At 40.3% G+C, this 25113-nt stretch overlaps 1 protein-coding gene across 5 annotated transcripts in view; it reads right to left on the minus strand.

Moving 5' to 3' along the window:
* The window catches only part of MICU3 (mitochondrial calcium uptake family member 3), a 478191-nt gene that overhangs the window by 12352 nt on the left and 440726 nt on the right, over window positions 1-25113 (minus strand). For all 5 annotated transcript variants that reach the window (XR_008400732.1, XM_053703930.1, XM_053703928.1 and 2 more), the window contains one exon: window positions 19974-20042. Coding sequence is in view for 4 of the 5 variants with exons in the window: in XM_053703930.1 (XP_053559905.1) it covers window positions 19974-20042 (69 nt within the window). In the remaining variant the exon portion in view is untranslated. The remainder of the gene's footprint in view (window positions 1-19973; window positions 20043-25113) is intronic.

Raw genomic sequence — 25113 nt, forward strand, 5'->3', positions numbered from 1 at the left:
ATCATAGCGTGATATTACATTGATCATTATAAATTTAGTCTAACATTAAGGATTGATGGTCTATATTGAGTATGTTTGTTCAAAAGAAGATACAGTTGGTTAGCTTAGTACAATATGTTGATTCAATCAGTATATATTTTTTACCAGTCAGCATCTGGGCTAGGTTTTCTTGTTTTTTTCTTGTTCTTTGTCTACTTTGGTTTGTTTCATGCCTGTCTCTATTTAAGTTCTTGGTGATGCGGTATGGATTGTATTATGTCATTATATTTGATGTTTGCCCCCAACTTGTGATAAGATCACAATATACAATATATTTTATAAGGGGCTTTTTTGTGATGTATGGTCCTCTTCGTATCGCTAATGACAAATGTAGAGAAATGAGTAAGAACAGGTATTGAAGCATGCTAAATGAATAGCAGAATACATATAGCATGTTTAAAGGCATTTTCAGTATATAGTACTCTGAATACTTGCATTATTAAATAAGTTATAATCTAAATGTCTAAGGAGAGTTTTTTTCTAGTCAATATATGTATATATGAATTGATGGGTTAATAGGACTGAGACATATATTATGATTTTAACATCACATATATATATTTTCACTATTGATTGTTTGTTATGTTGTATATGTGACACCAAAGAGTTAATATGTGTTCACCTGTGACCAGTATTTAAGAAGGTCAGGGGTGTACCTGTTGTAGTCTTTGATGAACCGCCACTAGGGGGTGCGAAACGCGTTAGACGTTGCTTCATGTCTGTACTTTTTTGTCCTGTATATGAATAAATAATTTTTGAATGATACTGCTGTGCTGCTGGTACCTTTTTATTGTGGATGCTTTTCCATTTGTTGTCCGTTTGGGACCAAGGCTATTTTTACATTTCTGCTGTGTTTGTGTTTAGTTGTAATTTTCCTCTTACTCATTTACTGTATCCACACATATTATATACCATTTTACTCGCCATTAAATGGACGTTCTAAAGATACCATTGTTTTCATCATATCTTCTTATTTACTATAAAAACATATAAAATATGATGAAAAAATGGAAAGAAACACACTTTTTCTAACTTCGACCCCCAAAATCTGTTACACATCTACAACTACCATAAAACACCCATGCTAAATAGTTTCTAAATTTTGTCCTGAGTTTAGAAATACCCAATGTTTACATGTTCTTTGCTTTTTTTGCAAGTTATAGGGCAATAAGTACAAGTAGCACTTTGCTATTTTCAATTTTTTTTCTCCAAAATAGCGATAGTTACATTGTAACACTGATATCTGTCAGGAATCCCTGAATAACCCTTCACATGTATATATTTTTTAAAAGAAGACAACCTAAGGTATTAAACTTGGGGTATTTTTACTCTTTTTATGCAGACATTTTACCACCAATCTATGCCATAGTTTGAAAGAAAAGTGATTTTTTTGACAAAATAGCAATTTAAGAATACATTTACTGAGGATGTGAAGGGTTACTGCCAAATAACACCCCAATATGTGTTTAGCAACAACTCCTGAGTCAGTGATACCACCCATGTATAGGTTTGTCTGGTTTTCTGGGGGCTAAAAGGCCTTATTTTTAGGGGGCGCATTCCAGTTTTCCAACTTGGAATTTTCACATCTGTTATCATGCACCCATGTCCTATTTGGGACATTTCTGAAGCCGGCCAATGTAATTTATCCCCATCAAACCATATATTTTTGAAAAGTAGACACCCTAGGGTATTTGAAAAGCTGGTATTTTAACACTTTCCATGCACTAATTCAACCACCAGTCTTTTTCAAACTTTTGGGTAGTTATTTTTTTGTGTTATTTTTTACACACATTGTACTTTAGGCATGGATTCTCAGTTCCTGTTGTGTGTTACTGACAAAAAACACCTCAATATGTGTTCAACAACATCTCCTGAGTACAGTGATACCATCTATGCCAAAGTTTGAAAGAAAAAGAAAAGTGATTTTTTTTGACAAAATAGCAATTTAAAAATACATTTACTGAGAACGTTAAGGGTTAATGCCAAATAACACCCCAATATGTGTTTAGCAACATCTCCTGAGTACAGTGATACCACCCATGAATAGGTTTGTCAGGTTCTCAGGGTGCTAAAAGGCCTTATTTTTAGGAGGCACATTCCAGTTTTTCAACTTGGAATTTTCACATCCCATTCACCCATGTCCTATTTGGGACATTTCTGAAGCCGGCCAATGTAATTTACCCCCATCAAACCAACATGTTCACCAACATCTCCTGAGTACAGTGATACCATCTATGCATAGGGTTGTGGCTTGTTTGGGGGGGTGCAATGCCAAACTTCTGACATGTGTTTGTGTTTTTCTCCTGTTAAGTGTAGTCAGTCCACGGGTCATCCATTACTTATGGAATATATCTCTTCCTAACAGGAAACTGCAAGAGAATTACCCAGCAGAGCTGCTATATAGCTCCTCCCCTCACATATCATACTCAGTCATTCTCTTGCAGCCTAACTAAAAAGGAAGCTGTGAGAGATCTGTGGTGTTTTTTAACTTAGTTTATTTCTACAATCAAAAGTTTGTTATTTTTAAATGGCACCGGAGTGTGCTGTTTATTCTCAGGCAGCATTAGAAGAAGAATCTGCCTGGGTTTTTTTCTATGGTCTTAGCAGACGTAACTAAGATCCACTGGCTGTTTCTCATCTGAGGAGTGAGGTAACTTCAGAGAAGGGGAATAGCATGCAGGGCTCCCCTGCAACAAATGAGGTATGTGCAGCAATTTATTTTCTGAGGAATGGAATTGACTGAGAAAATACTGCTGATACCATTGTAAAGTAAGTTCAGCCTTAAATGCAGTGATAGCGACTGGTATCAGGCTGATGTGTGTGTGTGTGTACACTGAATGTATTTTTCTAAGGAATGGAATTGACTCTGAAAATACTGTTAATACTGAAATAATGTATGAGCCTTAACTGCAGTAAAAACGACTGGTAGCAGGCTTATTAATAATAATACATAACTTTCAAATGTATGTTTAAAACGTTTACTGGCTTGTTAATCGTTTTTGTGAGGTACTTGGTGATAAAACTTATTAGGGCATGATTTTTACCACATGGCCATTTTTGTTTTCTGCATAGAAACAGTTTCTGAGCTTCCCCACTGTTGTAATATGAGTGGGAGGGGCCTATTTTAGCGCTTTTTTGCGCAGTAAAAATTCAGTCACAATCTGTCTACTTCATCCTCCATGATCCAGATCGTCTCTAGAGAGCTCAGGGGTCTTCAAAATCCATTTTGAGGGAGGTAATCAGGCACAGCAGTCCTGTGACAGTGTATTTGACTGTGAGAAAAACGTTAATTATATAATTGTTATCCGTTTTTGGGTACTAAGGGGTTAATCATCCATTTGCTGGTGGGTGCAATCCTTTGCTAACTTAATACATTTACTGTGAAAATTTGGTTGCTATAACTATTTTGGTCATTGTTATTTCAACTGTGTCAGTTTTTCTGTGCTTCTTAAAGGCACAGTAACGTTTTTTATATTGCTTGTAAATTAATTTTGAAAAGTATTTCCAAGTTTGCTAGTCTCATTGCTAGTTTGTTTAAACATGTCTGACTCAGATGAATCTCTTTGTTCACTATGTTTAAAGGCCAATGTGGAGCCCAATAGAAATTTGTGTACTAATTGCATTGATGCTACTTTAAATAAAAGTCAATCTTTACATGTAAAGAAATTATCACCAGACGACGAGGGGGAAGTTATGCCGACTAACTCTCCTCACGTGTCAGTACCTTCGCCTCCCGCTCAGGAGGTGCGTGATTTTGTGGCGCCAAGTACATCAGGGAGGCCCTTACAAATCACTTTGCAAGACATGGCTACTGTTATGACAGAAGTATTATCTAAGTTGCCAGAATTAAGAGGCAAGCGCGATAGCTCTGGGTTAAGGATAGAGCGCGCGGATGAGAGCCATGTCAGATACTGCGTCACAGTTTGCAGAACGTGAGGACGGAGAGCTTCATTCTGTGGGTGACGGATCTGATCCAGGGAGACTGGATTCAAAGATTTCCAATTTTAAATTTAAGCTAGAGAACCTCCGCACATTGCTAGGGGAGGTATTAGCGGCTCTGAATGATTGTAACACGGTTGCAATTCCAGAGAAATTATGTAGGTTGGATAGATACTATGCGGTACCGGTGTGTACTGACGTATTTCCTATACCAAAAAGGCTTACAGAGATTATTAGCAAGGAGTGGGATAGACCGGGTGTGCCTTTTACCCCTCCTCCCATATTTAGGAAAATGTTTCCTATTGACACTACCACACGAGACTTATGGCAGACGGTCCCTAAGGTGGAGGGAGCAGTTTCTACTTTAGCTAAGCGTACCACTATCCCGGTGGAGGATAGTTGTGCCTTTTCAGATCCAATGGATAAAAAATTAGAGGGTTACCTTAAGAAAATGTTTGTTCAACAAGGTTTTATTTTACAGCCCCTCGCATGCATTGCGCCTGTCACTGCTGCGGCAGCATTCTGGTTTGAGTCTCTGGAAGAGGCCATTCGCTCAGCTCCATTGGATGAAATAATCAACAAGCTTAAGACACTTAAGCTAGCTAACGCATTTGTTTCTGATGCCGTTGTGCATTTAACCAAACTTACGGCTAAGAACTCCGGATTCGCCATCCAAGCGCGCAGAGCGCTATGGCTTAAATCCTGGTCAGCTGACGTGACTTCTAAATCTAAATTGCTTAATATTCCTTTCAAAGGGCAGACCTTATTCGGGCCCGGCTTGAAAGAAATTATTGCTGACATTACGGGAGGTAAGGGCCATGCTCTACCTCAGGACAGGGCCAAATCAAAGGCCAAACAGTCTAATTTTCGTGCCTTTCGTAACTTCAAGGCAGGAGCAGCATCAACTTCCTCCGCTCCAAAACAGGAAGGAGCTGTTGCTCGTTACAGACAGGGCTGGAAAGTTAACCAGTCCTGGAACAGGGGCAAGCAGGCCAAGAAACCTGCTGCTGCCCCCAAAACAGCATGAAGAGAGGGCCCCCTATCCGGAAACGGATCTAGTGGGGGGCAGACTTTCTCTCTTCGCCCAGGCTTGGTCAAGAGATGTCCAGGATCCCTGGGCGTTGGAGATCATATCTCAGGGATATCTCCTGGACTTCAAAACTTCTCCTCCACGGGGGAGATTTCATCTTTCAAGGTTATCAGCAAACCAAATAAAGAAAGAGGCGTTTCTACGCTGTGTACAAGACCTCTTACTAATGGGGGTAATCCACCCAGTTCCGCGGACGGAACACGGGCAGGGATTCTATTCAAACCTATTTGTGGTTCCCAAGAAAGAGGGAACCTTCAGGCCAATCTTGGACTTAAAAATCCTAAACAAATTTCTAAGAGTTCCATCATTCAAAATGGAAACTATTCGAACCATCCTTCCCATGATCCAAGAGGGTCAGTACATGACCACAGTGGATCTAAAGGATGCCTACCTTCACATACCGATTCACAAGGACCATTACCGGTATCTGAGATTTGCCTTCCTAGACAGGCATTACCAGTTTGTAGCTCTTCCCTTCGGATTAGCTACGGCTCCAAGAATCTTTACAAAAATTCTAGGATCACTTCTGGCGGTACTAAGACCGCAAGGCATAGCGGTGACTCCGTACCTAGACGACATTCTGATACAAGCGTCAAGTTTTCAAACTGCCAAGTCTCATACAGAGATAGTTCTGGCATTTCTGAGGTCGCATGGGTGGAAGGTGAACGTGGAAAAGAGTTCTCTATTACCACTTACAAGAGTTCCCTTTCTAGGGACTCTTATAGATTCTGTAGAGATGAAAATTTACCTGACAGAGGCCAGGTTATTAAAACTTCTAAATGCTTGCCGTGTCCTTCACTCCATTCCACACCCGTCAGTAGCTCAGTGCATGGAAGTAATCGGCTTAATGGTAGCGGCAATGGACATAGTACCATTTGCACGCCTGCATCTCAGACCGCTGCAATTGTGCATGCTAAGTCAGTGGAACGGGGATTACTCAGATTTGTCCCCCCTACTAAATCTGGATCAAGAGACCAGAGATTCTCTTCTATGGTGGCTTTCTCGGCCACATCTGTCCAAGGGGATGACTTTCGCAGGCCAGATTGGACGATTGTAACAACAGACGCCAGCCTTCTAGGCTGGGGAGCAGTCTGGAATTCCCTGAAAGCTCAGGGATTATGGACTCAGGAGGAGAAACTCCTCCCAATAAATATTCTGGAGTTAAGAGCAATATTCAATGCTCTCCTAGCTTGGCCTCAGTTAGCAACTCTGAGGTTCATCAGATTTCAGTCGGACAACATCACGACTGTGGCTTACATCAACCATCAAGGGGGAACCAGAAGTTCCCTAGCGATGTTGGAAGTCTCAAAGATAATTCGCTGGGCAGAGTCTCACTCTTGCCACCTGTCAGCGATGTACATCCCAGGCGTGGAGAACTGGGAGGCGGATTTTCTAAGTTGCCAGACTTTTCATCCGGGGGAGTGGGAGCTTCATCCGGAGGTCTTTGCTCAACTGATTCGTCGTTGGGGCAAACCAGATCTGGATCTCATGGAGTCTCATCAGAACGCCAAGCTTCCTTGTTACGGATCCAGGTCCAGGGACCCGGGAGCGGTGCTGATAGATGCTCTGACAGCCCCTTGGGTCTTCAACATGGCTTATGTGTTTCCACCATTCCCGATGCTTCCTCGTTTGATTGCCAAGATCAAACAGGAGAGAGCTTCGGTGATTCTGATAGCGCCTGCGTGGCCACGCAGGACCTGGTATGCAGACCTAGTGGACATGTCGTCCTGTCCACAGTGGTCTCTGCCTCTGAGACAGGACCTTCTAATTCAGGATCCTTTCAAACATCCAAATCTAATTTCTCTGAGGCTGACTGCATGGAGATTGAACGCTTGATTCTATCAAAGCGTGGCTTCTCGGAGTCGGTTATTGATACCTTAATACAGGCTAGGAAGCCTGTTACCAGAAAAATTTACCATAAGATATGGCGTAAATATTTACATTGGTGCGAATCCAAGAGTTACTCATGGAGTAAGGTTAGGATTCCTAGGATATTGTCCTTTCTACAAGAGGGTTTAGAAAAGGGCTTATCTACTAGTTCGTTAAAGGGACAGATTTCTGCTCTGTCTATTCTTCTACACAAACGTCTGGCTGAAGTTCCAGACGTTCAGGCTTTCTGTCAGGCTTTAACTAGGATTAAGCCTGTGTTTAAGTCTGTTGCTCCGCCGTGGAGCTTAAACTTAGTTCTTAATGTTCTTCAAGGCGTTCCATTTGAACCCCTTCATTCCATTGATATCAAGCTGTTATCTTGGAAAGTTTTGTTTTTGATGGCTATTTCCTCGGCTCGAAGAGTCTCTGAGTTATCTGCCTTACATTGTGATTCTCCTTATCTGATTTTTCATTTAGACAAGGTAGTCCTGCGTACTAAACCTGGGTTCTTACCTAAGGTAGTTACTAACAGGAATATCAATCAAGAGATTGTTGTTCCATCTCTGTGTCCTAACCCTTCTTCAAAGAAGGAACGACTTTTGCATAATCTGGACGTAGTCCGTGCCCTGAAATTCTATTTGCAGGCAACTAAGGATTTTCGTCAAACTTCTTCCCTGTTTGTCGTTTACTCTGGACAGAGGAGAGGTCAAAAGGCTTCGGCTACCTCTCTCTCTTTTTGGCTTCGTAGCATAATACGCTTAGCCTATGAGACTGCTGGACAGCAGCCTCCTGAAAGGATTACAGCTCATTCTACTAGAGCTGTGGCTTCCACCTGGGCCTTTAAAAATGAGGCCTCTGTTGAACAGATTTGCAAGGCTGCGACTTGGTCTTCGCTTCACACTTTTTCAAAATTTTACAAATTTGACACTTTTGCTTCGTCGGAGGCTATTTTTGGGAGAAAGGTACTTCAGGCAGTGGTTCCTTCTGTTTAATGTTCCTGCCTTGTCCCTCCCTTCATCCGTGTACTTTAGCTTTGGTATTGGTATTCCATAAGTAATGGATGACCCGTGGACTGACTACACTTAACTGGAGAAAACATAATTTATGCTTACCTGATAAATTCCTTTCTCCTGTAGTGTAGTCAGTCCACGGCCCGCCCTGTTTTTACGGCAGGTCTAAATTTTAATTAAACTCCAGTCACCACTGTACCCTATGGTTCCTCCTTTCTCGTCTGCTTTGGTCGAATGACTGAGTATGATATGTGAGGGGAGGAGCTATATAGCAGCTCTGCTGGGTAATTCTCTTGCAGTTTCCTGTTAGGAAGAGATATATTCCATAAGTAATGGATGACCCGTGGACTGACTACACTACAGGAGAAAGGAATTTATCAGGTAAGCATAAATTATGTTTTTTTCACATTTAACATATCTTCTTTTTGGGGGCCTTTTTACATACCCCAATTTATTTGCTTGCCATGAATGTACATATATTTGAAAAGTTGTCACCCCAAGGTATTGTATATGGAGTGCTTTGATGCCTTTGATGCAACCGTTTTAGGTTGTTTCTGCAAAACCTCCTGAGTACACCTATGCCCCCCATGCATAGGTTTGCCAGGATTTTGGGAAGGTTCAGTTACAATTGTATGACTTTTAATTTGAGTTAAAAGTGAGAGTATTTCTTCTGATAGGCCAATCTTTAGTTTGGGGCCTATTGCATACCCCAGTTTTATTTATTGCCATAAAAAGTGTATATATTTAAAACGTTGACACCCCAAGGTATTGTATATGGAGTGCTTTGATGCAACCGTTTTAGCCAAAAAAAGTAGAGAAAGTGTATGGTGGTAATTTTTCAATTTTCAATTTTCCACACACATTGCTTTTTTACTATGATTTAGGAGAGCTTATTGTAAGTTATTGCAAGAAAACACTCCAGGTTGTTTTCTGCAAGGCCCCCTGAGTATACCCATCTGCTGCACCTCTCTGCGAGTCCCTTCACTGGCAACCCATCCACAGTAGAATTAAATTCAAAATTCTCATCCTGACCTACAAAGCCCTTACCAACGCAGCCCCCCCTACCTGTCCTTACTCATCAACAAATACACTCCAACCCGCCCCCTAAGATCCAACAATGACCTGCTCCTTGCATCTTCTACCATCACCTCCTCCCATGCTAGGCTACAGGACTTCTATCGTGCGGCACCAACCATCTGGAATGCACTTCCTAGAGCTGTCAGACTCTCCCCTAACCTTTCCTCCTTTAAATGCTCCCTAAACACCTTTCTGTTCATGGAAGCCTATCTCCAAATCAGTAACAAATGAATTCAACTTGCCTAATTGCTGCCCCATCTAACTCCACACTAACATCATTCTCAGCTTTGCAGTCCCCACCTCCTGTTTCTCACCCTCCTACCCATCTAGATTGTAAGTTCCCATGGGAACAGGGCCCTCAATTCCCCCTGTATGTGTTTGTTAAACTTTGTCTGGTGTCTTTTATATTGTATTGTACTGTACTTTTATTTTTGTACCCATGGACAGTGCTGCGGAATCTGTTGGCGCTTTATAAATAAAGAATAATAATAATACCCATGCCCCCCATGCATAGGTTTTTGACAGGGGTTTTGGTAAAATACAGCACCAATTTTTGAACTTAGAAAAAATAGATCAGTGAAATGTAAAAATCTGGCACAGTAAAAGTTAAAAAATCAAAAACAAACAAACTCAGTAACAGTAAACGAGACAACCCCCCCCCCCAAAAAAAAACACAATGGCAAATGTAAAACAAATAAAAAAATGGACCAGTGTGTGATACCGCTTGAAGCAGTCCCTAATGCAGAGTCCAGGCTGTCAAGGGCAATCAGGACAGTAAAAGGTGGTGTCCCTTCTCTGCCCCCTCTTGGTACAGACTCTGCATTTCTTCTGAGGATTCTGCTTCGCCGTAGTAGGGGGGGATTTTGAAAATAAAATGAGCAGCCCCAACTCTGCTCTCTCCCATCACCGCCCGGGGAGCAGGTGCATTTTGGTACAAAATCCCTGAAATGATCTGGAGCTGAAACTGTAAAAAAGTCAGTTTTATTTTTGAACAACAAAAATGTGTTGTGGGTTGCAATCTGCATTAAGTAAATTGCAACCTTTTTGTACCAGGCCATTGTCCTCTGCATAATTAAGTAGGGCTGCAGCAGCTGGTCTGCCATATCAACCCCACCCATATGCCGGTTATAAGCCTTCATGCACACTGGCTTCTTTATGCTCTCCGCTTTGCCACGTACCGAGACCTCCACAGTCCTCTCATTGTGGATGGTGGTAAGAAGGTACACATCCTTCTTGTTTCTGTACTTAACTGCCAACAGCTCCTCTTGGTGCAGAGCTGAGGTCTCCCCCTTTGTAGCTGGGTGCATGCAAGTTGACCTGGGAAACCTACGCGGTTCTTTTTCATTGTACCGCAAGCTACTGTATCAAAGCAATACAGTAGCTTGAACAGAAGGACACTTGTATAAAAATTATCTAAATACAAGTGGTACCTTTTGTTCATTAGTGGTAATATCAGGTCCAAGACAATCTTGCCAGTAGTTCCCATATGTTCTGGGCAACCTGGAGGGTCAAGGTGGCTATTCTTCTCCTCATACACCCGGAAGACCTGAATATACCCAGTCTCGCTCTCACAGAGCTTATACACTTTTACTCCATATCTGGAGTGCTTGGAAGGAATATACTGCTTGAGTCCCAGCCTTCCCTTATACTTCATCAGGGATTCATCCATGCATATATTCCTTCCAGGTGTATAAGCCTCTGCAAACATGGCAGCAAAGTGGGTAATCAGGGGGCGGATTTTATACAGCCTATCAAACTGGGGATGCTCCCTAGGGGGGCACAGGCTGTTGTCGCTGAAGTGCATGAAATGTAGAATAATTTCATACTTCTTCCTTGACATACACTGGGAGAAAATAGAGGTAGAGCAGATGGGGTTACTGCTCCAGTAGGAGCGGATGGAGGGTTTCTTTATTATGCCCATCAGCATAGTCAATGCCCCAATTTTTTTTAATTTTGGCACATCGATGGGGGCCCATTGCTGCTTTGCCAAATATGAGTCAAGCTTTGCAGCATGGAACTGATGGGCATATAAATTAGTTTGGGCGACAATGTTCCCCAATACATCAACGCCCCGAGAAACACCTCCATAAACTGTTGGGGGCTAAATCTTGCCACATCCACATTGATGCCAGGATTTGCTGTGAAGGGTGGGATATCTGGCATCTGATGATAAGGCATTACCCACCCTTCAGCAGCAATGGCAGCTGGAGCAACACGTCTCCTTCTGGAAGGGGGGCTAGCAGGGGGGTAGCAGCCACAGATACATCACTATCAGTTGAGACTGTATCTAATGATGTATATGTGCATATGGCAGGGTCAAAATTGGGGTCTGAGTTTGACATACACAAAATTTAAATTAACTAAATGGATCTGAAAAGAGTCTTTGAGTGTCACCAAAAATTACTAAAAAAATTAATCCCTAAAAAATGTACAGAGCAAAAAAGTGCTTTTGTGCAAGAGCCAGTGATTTATAGTGATCACTGGCAAGCTAGGGGTTAATTACTAAAACAAATCAACACAAAATTTAAATTAACTAATAGACCCTGAAAGAGCCATTGGGTCTAAAAAAAATTACTAAAAAAAATTAACCCCTCAAAAAATGCACAGAGAAAAAAAAACAAATTTATGCTTACCTGATAAATTTATTTATTTCTTAACACGGTGAGTCCACGGATCATCATCAATTACTGTTGGGAATATCACTCCTGGCCAGCAGGAGGAGGCAAATAGTGCCACAGCAAAGCTGTTAAATATCACTCCCCTATCCACAATCCCCCAGTCGTCCGACCAAAGGGAAAGGAGAGAAAGGAAGTAACACAAGGTGCCGAGGTGCCTGACGTTTATATAAAAAGAAACTGTCTGAATACAGGGCGGGCCGTGGACTCACCGTGTCAAGAAATAAATAAATTTATCAGGTAAGCATAAATTTAGTCTTCTTTCTAATGACATGGTAAGTCAACGGATCATCATCAATTACTGTTGGGAACTAATACCCAAGCCAGAGGACACAGATGATAAGGGAAGGACAAGACAGGAACCTAAACAGAAGGCACCACTGCTTGAAGAACCTTTCTCCCAAAAGAAGCCTCAGCTGAGGCAAAAGTATTGAATTTATAGAATTTGGAAAAAGTGTGCAAAGATGACCAAGTTGCTGCCTTGCAAATCTGTTCCACAGAAGCTTCATTTTTGAAGGCCCAGGAAGAAGAAACGGCCCTTGTGGAATGAGCTGTGATTCTCTAAGGAGGTTGCTGTCCAGCAGTCTCATATGCCAAGCAAATATCACTCTTCAGCCAAAGGGAAAGTGAAGTAGCCATAGCTTTCTGACCCTTGCGTTTCCCAGAACAGCAAACAAACAATGCAGAAGACTGATGAAATTCCTTAGCTGCCTGCAAATAAAATTTTAGCGCTCGCACAACATCCAGATTATGTAACAAGCATTCTTTGTGAGAAGAAGGATTAGGACACAAAGAAGGTACAATGATTTCCTGATTAATATTCTTGACCGATACAACCTTGGAAACCAAACTTAGTACGCACAACCACCATTTCAAAGTGAAATATAAGATAAGAAGAATCACACTGTAAAGCAGAGAGTTCAGAAACTCTCCGAGCAGAGGAAATAGCAACAAGAAACAAAACTTTCCAAGATAACATCTTAATATCTAAAGAAAGCATAGGCTCAAACGGAGCCTGTTGTAAAACTTTAAGAACAAGGTTAAGACTCCATGGAGGAGTAACAGGTTTAAACACAGGCCGAATTTTAACCAAGGCCTGACAAAACGATTGCACGTCTGGCACATCTGCCAAGCATTTATGTAACAAAATAGACAATGCCGAAATCTGACCCTTTAGAGTACTTGCCGACAAACCCTTCTCCAGACCATCCTGGAGAAAGGACAAAATCCTAGGAATCCTTACTTTACTCCAAAAGTATCCTTTGGATTTACACCAATACAGGTATTTACGCCAAATCTTATGGTAAATCCTGCGAGTCACAGGCTTATGAGCCTGAATCAAGGTCTCAATGACCGACTCTGAAAATCCATGCTTAGATAAAACTAAGCATTCAATCTCAAAGCAGACAGCTTTAGAGAAACGAGATTTGGATGAAGCAAGGGACCCTGAAGTAGAAGGTCCTTCCTCAGAGGCAGGATTACATTTCCACTAGGTCTGCATACCAAATCCTGTGAGGCCACGCCTGGGCTATGAGAATTACAGACGCCCTCTCCTGCTTGATTCGAGCAATGACTCTTACAAGGAGAGGGAACGGAGGAAACAGGTATGATAGACTGAAGTTCCAAGGAACTGCCAGAGCAACGATCAGTAATGCCTGCGGATCTCTTGACCTCTGGCCGTATCTCGGAAGTTTGGCATTCTGACGAGAAGCCATGAGATCCAACTCCAGCTGCCCCCACTTGAGGGTCAAGCTGGAAAACATCCGAATGAAGTTCCCACTCCCCAGGATGAAAAGTCTGTCTGCTCAGAAAATCTGCTTCCCAATTGTCCACTCCTGGGATGTGGATCACAGAAAGACAGCAGTTGTTGGTCTCCACCCACTGAATAATTCGGGCCACCTCTGTCATGGCCAAGGAACTCCGGGTTCCCCCCTGGTGGTGGATGTAGGCCACCGAGGTTATGTTGTCCAACTGGAATCTGATAAACTGGGTTAAGGCTAACTGAGGCCAGGCCAGAAGAGCATTGAAGATTGCTCTCAGCTCCAAGATGTTTATGGGCAGGACTGACTCCTCCTGGGTCCATAAGCCCTGATTCTTCAACAAGCCCCATACTGCTCCCCAACCTAGAAGGCTGGCATCCATGGTCACAATCACCCAGGAGGGTCTGCGGAAGCAAGTACCCTGGGAGAGATGATCCTGAGAAAGATACCACGAAAGAGAGTCTATTGACGCCTGATCTAGATCTACACACGGAGACAGGTCCGTATAGTCCCCGTTCTAATGTCTGAGCATGCATAACTGCAGAGGTCTGAGATGGAACCAAGCAAACGTAATGATGTCAATGGAAGCCACCATTAGCCTGATTACCTCCATACATTGAGCCACTGACACCGTGGAGAGGACTGAAGGGCAAAACAAGAGTAGAAAATCTTTCTTTTTCTGACCTCCGTCAGAAAAATCTTCATTAACAGGGAGTCTATTATGGTCCCCAAAAATACGACCCTTGTAGCTGGAACCAGTGAACTTTTTTCCCAATTCACCTTCCATCCGTGGGATCGAAGAAAAGACAACAAGATCTCTGTATAAGATTCTGCTTGTTGAAAAGATGGCGCCTGAACCAGAATGTCATCTAGATAAGGTGCCACTGCAATGCCCCGAGAACGAAGCATAGCTAAAAGAGCCCCCAGAACCTTTAAAAAAACTCTGGGATCTGTGGCAAATGAGTGTCCAAAAAGGCGAATCTCAGAAAATTGTGATGGTCCCTGTGAATGGGAACATGAAGGTATGCATCGTTTAGGTCTATGGTTGTCATGAACTGACCCTCTTGTACCAAGGGAAGAATGGAGCGTATAGTCTCCATCTTGAAGGATGGCACTCTGAGAAACTTGTTTAAACATTTTAGATCTAGGATTGGTCAAAAAATTCCCTCCTTTTTTGGAACTATGAACAGATTCTAGTAAAATCCCAGACCCCTTTCCTGAAAGGGAACTGGAACTATTACCCCCAGGCCGGCAAGGTCCTTGACACAATGTAAGAACGCCTCTCTTTTTATCTGGTTTACAGATAATCTAGAGAGGAGAAACCTGTCTCTGGGAGGAAAAGATTTGAAGTCTATTTTGTATCCCTGGGAGACAATGTCCACCGCCCAGGGATCTGGTACATCTCTTATCCAAGCCTGGGAAAAAAGAGAATCTGCCCCCTACAAGATCCGCTCCCAGATCGGGGGCCAACCCTTCATGCTGACTTGGAATCAGCTGAAAGCTTTTAAGATTGCTTTCCCTTATTCCAGGACTGGTTGGGCTTCCAGGAAGGCTTGGCTTGATCTAGCTTGGAGGAAGGAGAGGAAGACTTGCTTTTAAAGTTCCCTTATGCTTATTCTTTTTATCTTGAGGAAGAAAAGAACCCTTCCCTCCAGTAATATCTGAGATCATTTCCGCCAAACCAGGTCCAAACAAGGTCTTACCCTTGTAAGGAATAGCCATGAGCTTAGATTTAGATGAAACATCCACAGACCAGGACTTCAACCAAAAGGCCCTGAGGGCTAGGACCACAAAACCAGAAATTTTGGCTCCCAGTTTAATAACCTGTAAGGAAGCATCTGTAATGAAGGAATTGGCTAACTTGAGAGTCTTAATCCTGTCCTAGATCTCATCAAAAGGGGTATCCGTCTGAAGAGATTCAGACAACGCATCAAACCAGTAAGCCGTAGCACTGGTAACAGTGGCGATACACACCGCGAGTTGCCATTGTAGACCCTGGTGGACATACATCTTTTTTTTAGTAAAGCCTCCAATTTTTGATGCATTGGATATTTGAAAGAACAACTATCCTCTATGGGAATAGTAGTCCTCTTGGCTAAAGTGGAGATCGCTCCTTCTACCGTCTGCCATGACTCCTTAATAGAATCCGCTATAGGAAACATCTTCTTAAAAATAGGAGATGGAGAAAAGGGAATACCATGTCCCCATTCTCGAGCAATAATCTCTGCAGCACGGTCAAGAACCAGAAAAACCTCCACCACGGAGGGAACATCAAAGTATTTGTTCAATTTACTAGACTTTTTAGGATTGACTACGATAGTTGTGTCAGAGTTGTCCAAAGTAGCCAAAACCTCCTTAAGTAATAAGCGAAGGTGTTCTAGCTTAAATCTGAAGGATACCACTTTAGCATCAGAAGAAGGAATTACACTGTCTGAGTCTGAGATTTCCCCCTCAGATGCTACCGACATGTCTTCTTCCTCAGGCTTATGGGAAGGGACACTCTGGATAGCCAGAACTTGATACGAAACCTTACTGTTTCCTTAAATTTCCTTTTACGCCTTCCCTGCAACATGGGGAAAACTGACAAGGCCTCAGATACCGCAAGAGATACCTGGGAAGCAATGTCTTGTAGAGAAAATTCTACAGGATTGCAAGAGGAAACACAGGGCACTGTATGTGGAGACTGAAAAAGTTGGGACGCTTGAGGAGAAAGCTGCAGCATATCTGCAACAGGAGACACCTGAACAGCATTTGCCTGGGATAATGGTGGCTCATGGTCAAATATTTTATCTCTATAACTTAACGTTCTCTCAATGCATGAGGAACAAAAATGAACTGGGGGTTCTACCTGAGCATCAAAACATAACTGACAAGCAGCAACTTTGCCTGGGATAATGGTTTGAAAAGCCTCTTGATCCATCTTATGTAATAAATAAGGATAAAGTGTAAAAATTATTTATTTGAAAATAAAAAATAAATGTGTTCTGTGTCTTTAAATAGAAATGTGTGTTAGTGCAACAAACCAAATAGACCTCAGGCTACCTATACACCTCAGTAGCTTTACTGAGGTGCCTACCTGTCCTGCAGCTCACAGAGTGACTTCCCTCACAGAAGAAACAATCCCCTTTTCAAATACAGAGCGGTTACAGAGCCATAACTGCTGAAAAAAATGGCTTACAACAGTAATCTCCATGACCAAAAGTTAAAGTATAAAAACTACTATAACACACTGAGCCACCATAAATCACCTCACAGTCTCAATGCCCAAACTGCCTATAATGAAGGGTTAATAAAGTACCATATTAAATAAGACAGCTTTTAGCTGTAACAAGTGCCAGCAATCTCCTTGCAAAAGAAAATTAAAATGGCACTTACCTGTAAGTGCTGACCAACAGCAGGACAGCTCACCTGGTTTGAGAGGGTGCAGCACCTCACATGGACCTGTGAAGAGAGAAAAACTGAGTAAACCTACTCAGGTTTTCTAGTTAGGGCAGCAGATTCTTTTTTTTTTTTTTTTTTTTTGATTTTTCAAAAGCTTTATTGATACTACATCTCCAAGTTACAGAAAAATAAAAATACATTCTTCATTATTCATGTTTTACAAATAAACTTCTTATAGTACCATCTATAATTACGAACTAACTAATACAGAATTAACTCTTATAGCTAGAGTTCACATAATTCACCAGCAATCTTATCATCTAATGCCTTAAACTTAACCTTCTTCTTATATTTGAAACAAAAAAAGAAGGAGAAAATTCCAAATATATTAATTATAGAATATCATGATACTGGGGGGGGAAAGGGAAGGAAAAAAAAAAAAAGGGCAGCAGATTCTTGAGAAAATGCAGTGAGGATTGTACCTCACAAGTTCTCAAGTACTCAAAAGCCCCCACTGCCCTACTGAAAAGACTGATGTAGACTAGGCTAGACCCCAGAAAGGAACAGAGTAAGCTTACTCTGCTAAAAAATAATATAATCTTGATTGAAGAAAACTTCTCATCAGACACCTAAACTTCACCTCCTCCTTGCACTACAGGCAAAGAATGACTGGGGGATTGTGGGTAGGAGTGTGATATTTAACAGCTATGCTGTGGTGCTCTTTGCCTCCTCCTGCTGGCCAGGAGTGATATTCCCAACAGTAATTGATGATGATCCGTGGACTCACCATGTCATTAGAAAGTGCTTTTGTGCAAGAGCCAGTGATTTGTAGGGATCACTGGCAAGCTAGGGGTTAATGGCTCTGAAAAGAACCTTTGGGTCTCACAATTTTTAAACTAATATAAGTAACTAAATCTCTCTCTCAACACAGATCTCTCTCTTTCCCACAAACACGCAATTGAGGAGAGGGAGGGAGATTCACACTGATCAGTGTCAATATTTACCAATATTGACATGATCAGACAAATGGGATTTTTTATTATTATAAATTAAATTATAGAGCAAACTCAGATTGGATGACCCCAGCCTGCCCCTATGATGAGGCAGGCTAGGGACACCCCCAAAAGCCCCATGATGCACTGGGCATCACCATCTTTAAAGCCACATGGGGGAGGGGGCTAGATGGGTACTATATTGGGCTTTTGTAATAATATATATATATATATATATATATATTTTTTATGTTATGTTATTTTACTAAGTGCCTCGACCCACCGAGGCACTAAGCACACTTACAGAGCATCAGAAGTCTGCCCAATGGCTTCTGATGCTCTGCCTGACTGCTGGGCTCCACGTGGAGTCAAACCGGAAGTGATTGCTGCGTGGGAGCGATCAAAATGGAGTCCAGTAGTCAGGAACAGTATTGCAGGATGCCTCAACATCGAGGCATCACTGCAATACTGTTTGAGCGGCTCAGATTACCCTCTCCCTGCATAGATTACCCTCCCTGCATATATATATATATATATGTATATTTTCCATAGTGCATCGGTCCCACCCGCTCCCGCCCCCATGCCACCCATCCGTGCCCGTGCATGCTCCCGTCACCCCTGCACCCAATCCCGCCCCCCTCTGATGTATATCCGCCAGTGATAAGCCGCCCACCCACCTCCCTGCAATGGCTCCCACCCACCAACGATCGGCACCATCGCTGGCCGAAGCAGAGAGGGCCACAGAGTGGCCCTCTCTGTATAGGTGGGTAAAAAAGGTATTGCAGTGATGCCTCAATATCGAGGCATCACTGCAATACCTTGAAAGCAGCTGGAAGCAATCACGATTGCTTCCACCGCTTGAAACCCCAGAGGATGCGTCAGGCACGTCTTTGGTCCTTAAGGGTATTTTTTTGTAGGATGTGCCTGACACGTCCTCAGTCGCGAAGGGGTTAAATAATCCTGTTTTGGTGGGTTACTATTGGGTATAAGTAAGCTCACTGTGAGTCACAACCTAGATCACTGGTTTTCAAACCTGTCCTCAGGCCTCCCTAACAGGCTAGATTTTGAGGATATCTGAACTAGAGCACAGGTGAAATAATCAGCTGATTAGTAACCATAGTTATTTTACCTGCTCTCTTCCAAGGTAATCCTGAAAACCTGGCCTGTTGGGGAGCTTGAGGACAGGTTTGAAAACCAGTGACCTAGATTAATCCATCAAATCATTAGGTAGAAGGGCAGGTGCAATCAGAATTCTTCTTGTGCAAGATTTAGGGAGCTATAATTTATTCGCACATAACTTTCCATCTAATGTAAAGATTCACATTTTACTATCTTTGAAACTGTTTTTAATATATCTTCCTTTCTTTGCAGGCTAGTGGAGGCCTGCCCATGTACCCTATAGGAGTGATAGCTTTGTGATAAGCTAATAAGGATTAAAAAGGTGAAAAAATAAACTAGACGAATATTAATGGGCTGTGTTGTTTGTGCTTTTTTGTACTAATGGGGATCTGTAAAATGTAGTTAGCCTTTAGCAAGCATATAACACATATGTCCAAACACAGATGTAGAATGCAGCCAAAGATCAGCAGCAATTCCTGTTTACCTGCTGTGGTAAACTCTGCAGCCTCTTTTTCGCTGCTACATCTGTATCTGCAGGAGGGGGTTGTGCTTGTTATGTTTAATACTTCCATGTGCACAAAACACTAAAATGATTTTGCATGGACCAGAAGGCAAATAATGCCAAATACATTATAGAGTAGTTGTAAAATGTCTCTTTAATACAACAATGTTTGTTGCAGAAAACACAAACAGTAAATTACAAGTACATTCCAATGCATGGAGAAATTGAGAAGTATTTATATTTTTTGTTATTTATTTGTTTGATGTAAAAGATGAACACAGTTGATTATTTTTTGTATAACAACCTATTGATAACCTGTTTTTTTCTTTTTGTGCAGCAATAGATGAATAAATCAGCATGCAATGATTTGGGAAGTACAGTCTGAGAAATAAACCTTATATATTTATTTTCAGGATGGTAACACTCTCAGTTAAATTCTAGCTTTAGAAAAAGTAATTATCAGTAAATGAACTACAGAGAACATGCACGAGTATGAGATAAAACTTTGAGGATAACATACTTATCTGGTGCGGAGCTGCTTCTTCAGACAGGCTTTAAAAGTGGTATATCTCTGTACAGTCCTGTAGCCCTGTGAAGCAGAAGATAGTAGTGTGCAATAGTAAAGAATGTGAAGCAGCCAAGGAAAAGTGCACAGCAATAATACAGGAAGAATAGATGTGAACTTGTGCTTAGATTTGAAGAGGAAATATATCTAAATGATAAAGAGAAGCCATTCCCAACCACAGTGTTTAGGCAAATCTGATGGTGTCACTCTGAGCTGAAGATAGACAAAAAGAAATAAATAAATGAGTGTGTTCAAGTTTTATTTAGCACCACCCCTTTTAAATGCCCCATAAAGGGTTCGTTATTTAGCACCCTTCCTTTTAAATGCGGCTTAAAGAGTTAATCGGGTGTGTTTAAATTATGCCACTTATTTTTATTAGGGAAAGTTTATTTAGGTTACAGAGACAACCAAAGATACTTCATTTCACGGTGTAACTGATATCCCATGCATAACATTGCAGAGACATACTGTACTTTTAAATATGTGATGCATGAAAATCAGTTACACTCCCTTATACCATTAGTTGTCTGAGTAGGATACCTGTATGATTAATTGGGTGAGGTTAAATCAATCTACCGCTTGTTCTCATAGATATTTATATAGCTTGTAGAGCCAACAAAATGTATATGGGTGAACAGTATAACTGATTTTATAAGCATCATATATTAAATTGTATTAGAGTAGAACTCGCCTATGGGGTTTGCCCTTGCATGGGCAGGTGAGCTTATGAATTTTGGCCATAATATGGTACTTATTTCCTTTATTAATAGTAGTTTGTGAATAGTGCCCGGGTAACTGTTTTTTTTGTTTGTGTTTGTGAATGTGTGATTAGTTTTCTAGAGGAAAAATAACCATTCCTCACAGTGTTTACATTCAGACCTCAGCTAATGGTTTCACATGACAAATATTAAAGCAAAAATGTCTCATGGTAACTGCTTCCGAGCATAAAAGTATAAAAAAAATGAAAAGCTTTAGTGACATTGTGAAATAGTGCCTCTTTGTACATGTCCTTTAAAAATTTCATTTTAAATTGCGATGTAAATCTTTTTTAAACATAAAATATAGAACATTAAAAAAATATAAAACAGATATGTTACAAGTATTTCAATGGTGTGTAGCGTTTTCAAAAGCAATAAATATATAGAATTCATAAATTCTCAAAACCTGCATCTGTAAGTGATGTTGTATGCCCTTGTATCATCATGTATTGTTTTCACACATTTTTTGTTTTTTAAAATAAATAATAACAATAACAAATGGAAAATGATATTCAATCTCTAACACATGTTGTGCTGCTAATCCATAAATAAATATATACATGCTTGTTTGTGAATGTACAATTCACTTGTGTGGAGTTTCTTGCATCCTACAGCAACACTGAATAAAACACTGATAGAGAAATAACATATACATTTCATTAACATTTCTGGTGTAGGAGAATAATACCTTGGAACCAAGCAGAATATGTTTGTCACTTATTTATATTACTATACTGATATCTAATTTAGGGTTTTGTTAATATAACAGCAGTTAAATAAATAGATGTGTATGCACTTACACACCCATATGATAGGGAAAGCAGTTGACCCTCTATTAATAAAGATTATGAAAATATTTCTATTTACGTACAAGAAATAATACTTTTTACTACTAAAATTCATTAGGAAGAATAGTAGTTTTTTTTTATAAATATGTATGTGCATTAGGGCAAACAGTAGTATTAGATTTCCAGTAGTTTTCTTGAAGAAACATTGTATAAAATGAGGCAGCTAAGACTTTTTGTGGCTCAGTTACATAGTTATAATCTGTTCCTTTGTGGATTCATTTGAAATCATTCAACAACCCTCTCTAAAAATGTAGATCTCTGGAGCCAATTCTAAAAAAGCTCAAATGCTTTACTGCTGAAACTTACCAAAGAAATTATTTATTGTACAAACATATACATATACAACAATTACAGAAATGGGAGAGCCATATTGTTAATGTGTTAAATGATTTGCTTAGGTATAACATACAAATATAACACTATGCCATTGTTTGCAAAATAAAATAAAAAAAAACCCTTTATTGGTGGTATTTAAAACATTCCTTTAAAAAACTTATTAAATGATTTTTCTACAAAATCCTCAGGCTTTTTAAATCATTAGATACACTTTTCTAAAAGGCTGTGATCAACCCCATTATGTCATATATTTTTTTATCATACATTTGTTAATAATTCACATAAATTACTGCAGCAGCAGCTTTCTGATTTGTATAATGTTAAGAATTGCATTTAATAATTTCAGCTATGATACATGTTGCTAATTATTCTTCATAAACATAAAGGGACAAAAAAACAAACAAATTTACATCTATTATCTAATTTGCTTCATTCTCTTGGTATCCTTTGTTGAAAAACATATCTAGATAGGCTCAGGAGCTTGGAGCTAGCTGCTGATTGGTTGTTGAACTTGTATGCCCATTTTCATTGGCTTACAAATGTGTTTAGCTAGCTCCTAGGAGTGCATTGCTGCTTCTTCAATAAAAGATTCCAAGAGAATGAAGCAAAATTGATAACACATGTAAAATGAAAAGTTGTTTAAAAATATATAATCTATCTGAATCATGAAAGAAAGGGTTTGGGTTTCATGTCCCTTTAACATAAAGACTGAAATGACAGCAAAAAAGCAACCAGTTTTCCTCAGACTTGCATTTGGGATCCAGATCCTCAGTTTATCACAATCTTGTACTTAATTGCTATTTTGGAAGAACAAAGATTTAATAAAAGTGCTTCTAGGAATATTACATGGCAGTAATGTGTATGCTGAAGGTAAAAGGGTTCATGAATATATAGCCCATGATCTACTAGTTGCCCCCTACATATTACATGCTGCATTTAGCACCTACTTTGATATAGTAGAACAATCTATTAATTATAAATTGCTACAAAATGTTACAAGTAGTGTAATTAAATGTCAAACATCCCTGTTCACTGTTTTTTTACTTAAAGGTACATGGAAGTAATACAATATGGGTAACACTTTGCTTTCAGCACTTTCACAATATAAGAACGTGTTTTGTTTTTTCCTATATGACATTAAATGCACCTCTGTTTGTAGCGTCTTGTCATCTCTTGAACTTCTTTTTTTAACACAAGATTGGGGAAGACAGAGCCAATAAGGAGCCACATTTCATTGCTAGTGTGAATGGGAGAATGCTGTCATTTGGACCATACTTTGTGTCACCTCGGCACCAATGAATACCCTGAATGTTTTCATATTCGCGCTAATGACTCCGAAACAATTCACTGAACTTAACATTTCACTTCTATCCCTCTTTTTATTTAAGGGCCGTGTTATCTAAATGCTGAATCACTTGAAAGGGAAAGGTTGACTTGAAAATATCACATGAACATCTAAAGGTAAAAAAGAATGGTATTTTGTCTCAAAACTCCCTAAATAGCCACAATCCAGATTAGGGTTTCCACCTCAGCCATGTTTTCCTGGACACTTATGAGTTACACATGCTGCAGGGTGTGCTGGGAGGAACATGTATTGTGTTTCTGGACAGCACTATTCACATGCACTATACATGCTTGCCCTGAGACTTGGAGAGAGTCACTTTATCTCTCTCTTCAATTTAAGGAAGTTTACTATGAAATCCTGTAAGATTTCCAATTTTGCAAATTGCTAAAATTGTTACAAAACTGCTGCCATATAATGCTGCAGACATGCATGCTCCTGAGGTTATCTCCCTGCTTTTCAACAAAGGATAATAGAAGTAAATTGGAAAGTTGTCTAAAACTAAATGCACTAAACTAATCACAAAAGAACATTTTTTTGTCCCTCTAATGAAACCATCAAGTGTGTTTCAAAAGGCACAGGTTAATTACAATATGTTGCCAGCAGGGGGCAAGCTAATACATCCCCAGGATCCTACAGCTGTATTCTGGAGCAGTTTGGCACACACCACGTAGTAAGAAACAGTACCGTTCACAGGTACACCAGCACTGAATCAGCTAGCATTCAAATCACTTAAAGGGACAATGTAGTTAAAACTGAAATACACACCAGTCCAGTACTAATGGATACGTTGTTGTAGCACAAAATGCTAAACAGTTACCACTGTTTTTGTGATAGCTTGCATGGGACATATAAAGCAAATATAGGTATGAAACATGTAGCTGCATAAAGAGATTGTGACTACTCAATAACGTTTCTTGGCAGTTTATTCATCTCATTTCAATGTTAGTCTCTTTTTTCACATGCTTAGATCACATGTTAACAAACACAATGTAAAAAATAAACATAAAATGTAGATTAAATCCCACTTTCAAATGATGAAACTTGCACTCAATTTAAAGCAGATAATCAGAATGCTCAATTAGATTAGCATGAAGTGTCAGGACAAAGACAGGATTATAAAATTACACACAACAAAATGAAATTATTAGTTAATTAGTCATTCCAATGGTTAGCTTTGTAGAACAGGGGTGTTCTTTCTCTTGTTAAGTGTATCCAGTCCACGGATCATCCATTACTTGTGGGATATTCTCCTTCCCAACAGGAAGTTGCAAGAGGATCACCCACAGCAGAGCTGCTATATAGCTCCTCCCCTCACTGCCATATCCAGTCATTCTCTTGCAACTCTCAACTAAGATGGAGGTCGTAAGAGGACTGTGGTGTTTTATACTTAGTTTATTTCTTCAATCAAAAGTTTGTTATTTTTAAATTGGACCGGAGTGTACTGTTTATCTCAGGCAGTATTTAAAAGAAGAATCTGCCTGCGTTTTCTATGATCTTAGCAGAAGTAACTAAGATCCTTTGCTGTTCTCACATATTCTGAGGAGTGAGGTAACTTCAGAGGGGGAATAGGTATGTGCAGTTAAATTATTTTTCTAGGCATGGAATTTGCTAGAAAATGCTGCTGATACCGAAGTAATGTAAGTAAAGCCTTAAATGCAGTGATAGCGACTGGTATCAGGCTTATTAATAGAGATACATACTCTTATAAAAGTGTATTTTAAAACGTTTGCTGGCATGTTTAATCGTTTTTTACATATGTTTGGTGATAAAACTTATTGGGGCCTAGTTTTTTCCACATGGCTGGCTTG

The sequence above is a fragment of the Bombina bombina genome, chromosome 2 (genome assembly GCF_027579735.1).
Source record: "Bombina bombina isolate aBomBom1 chromosome 2, aBomBom1.pri, whole genome shotgun sequence".
Classification (NCBI taxonomy): domain Eukaryota; kingdom Metazoa; phylum Chordata; class Amphibia; order Anura; family Bombinatoridae; genus Bombina; species Bombina bombina.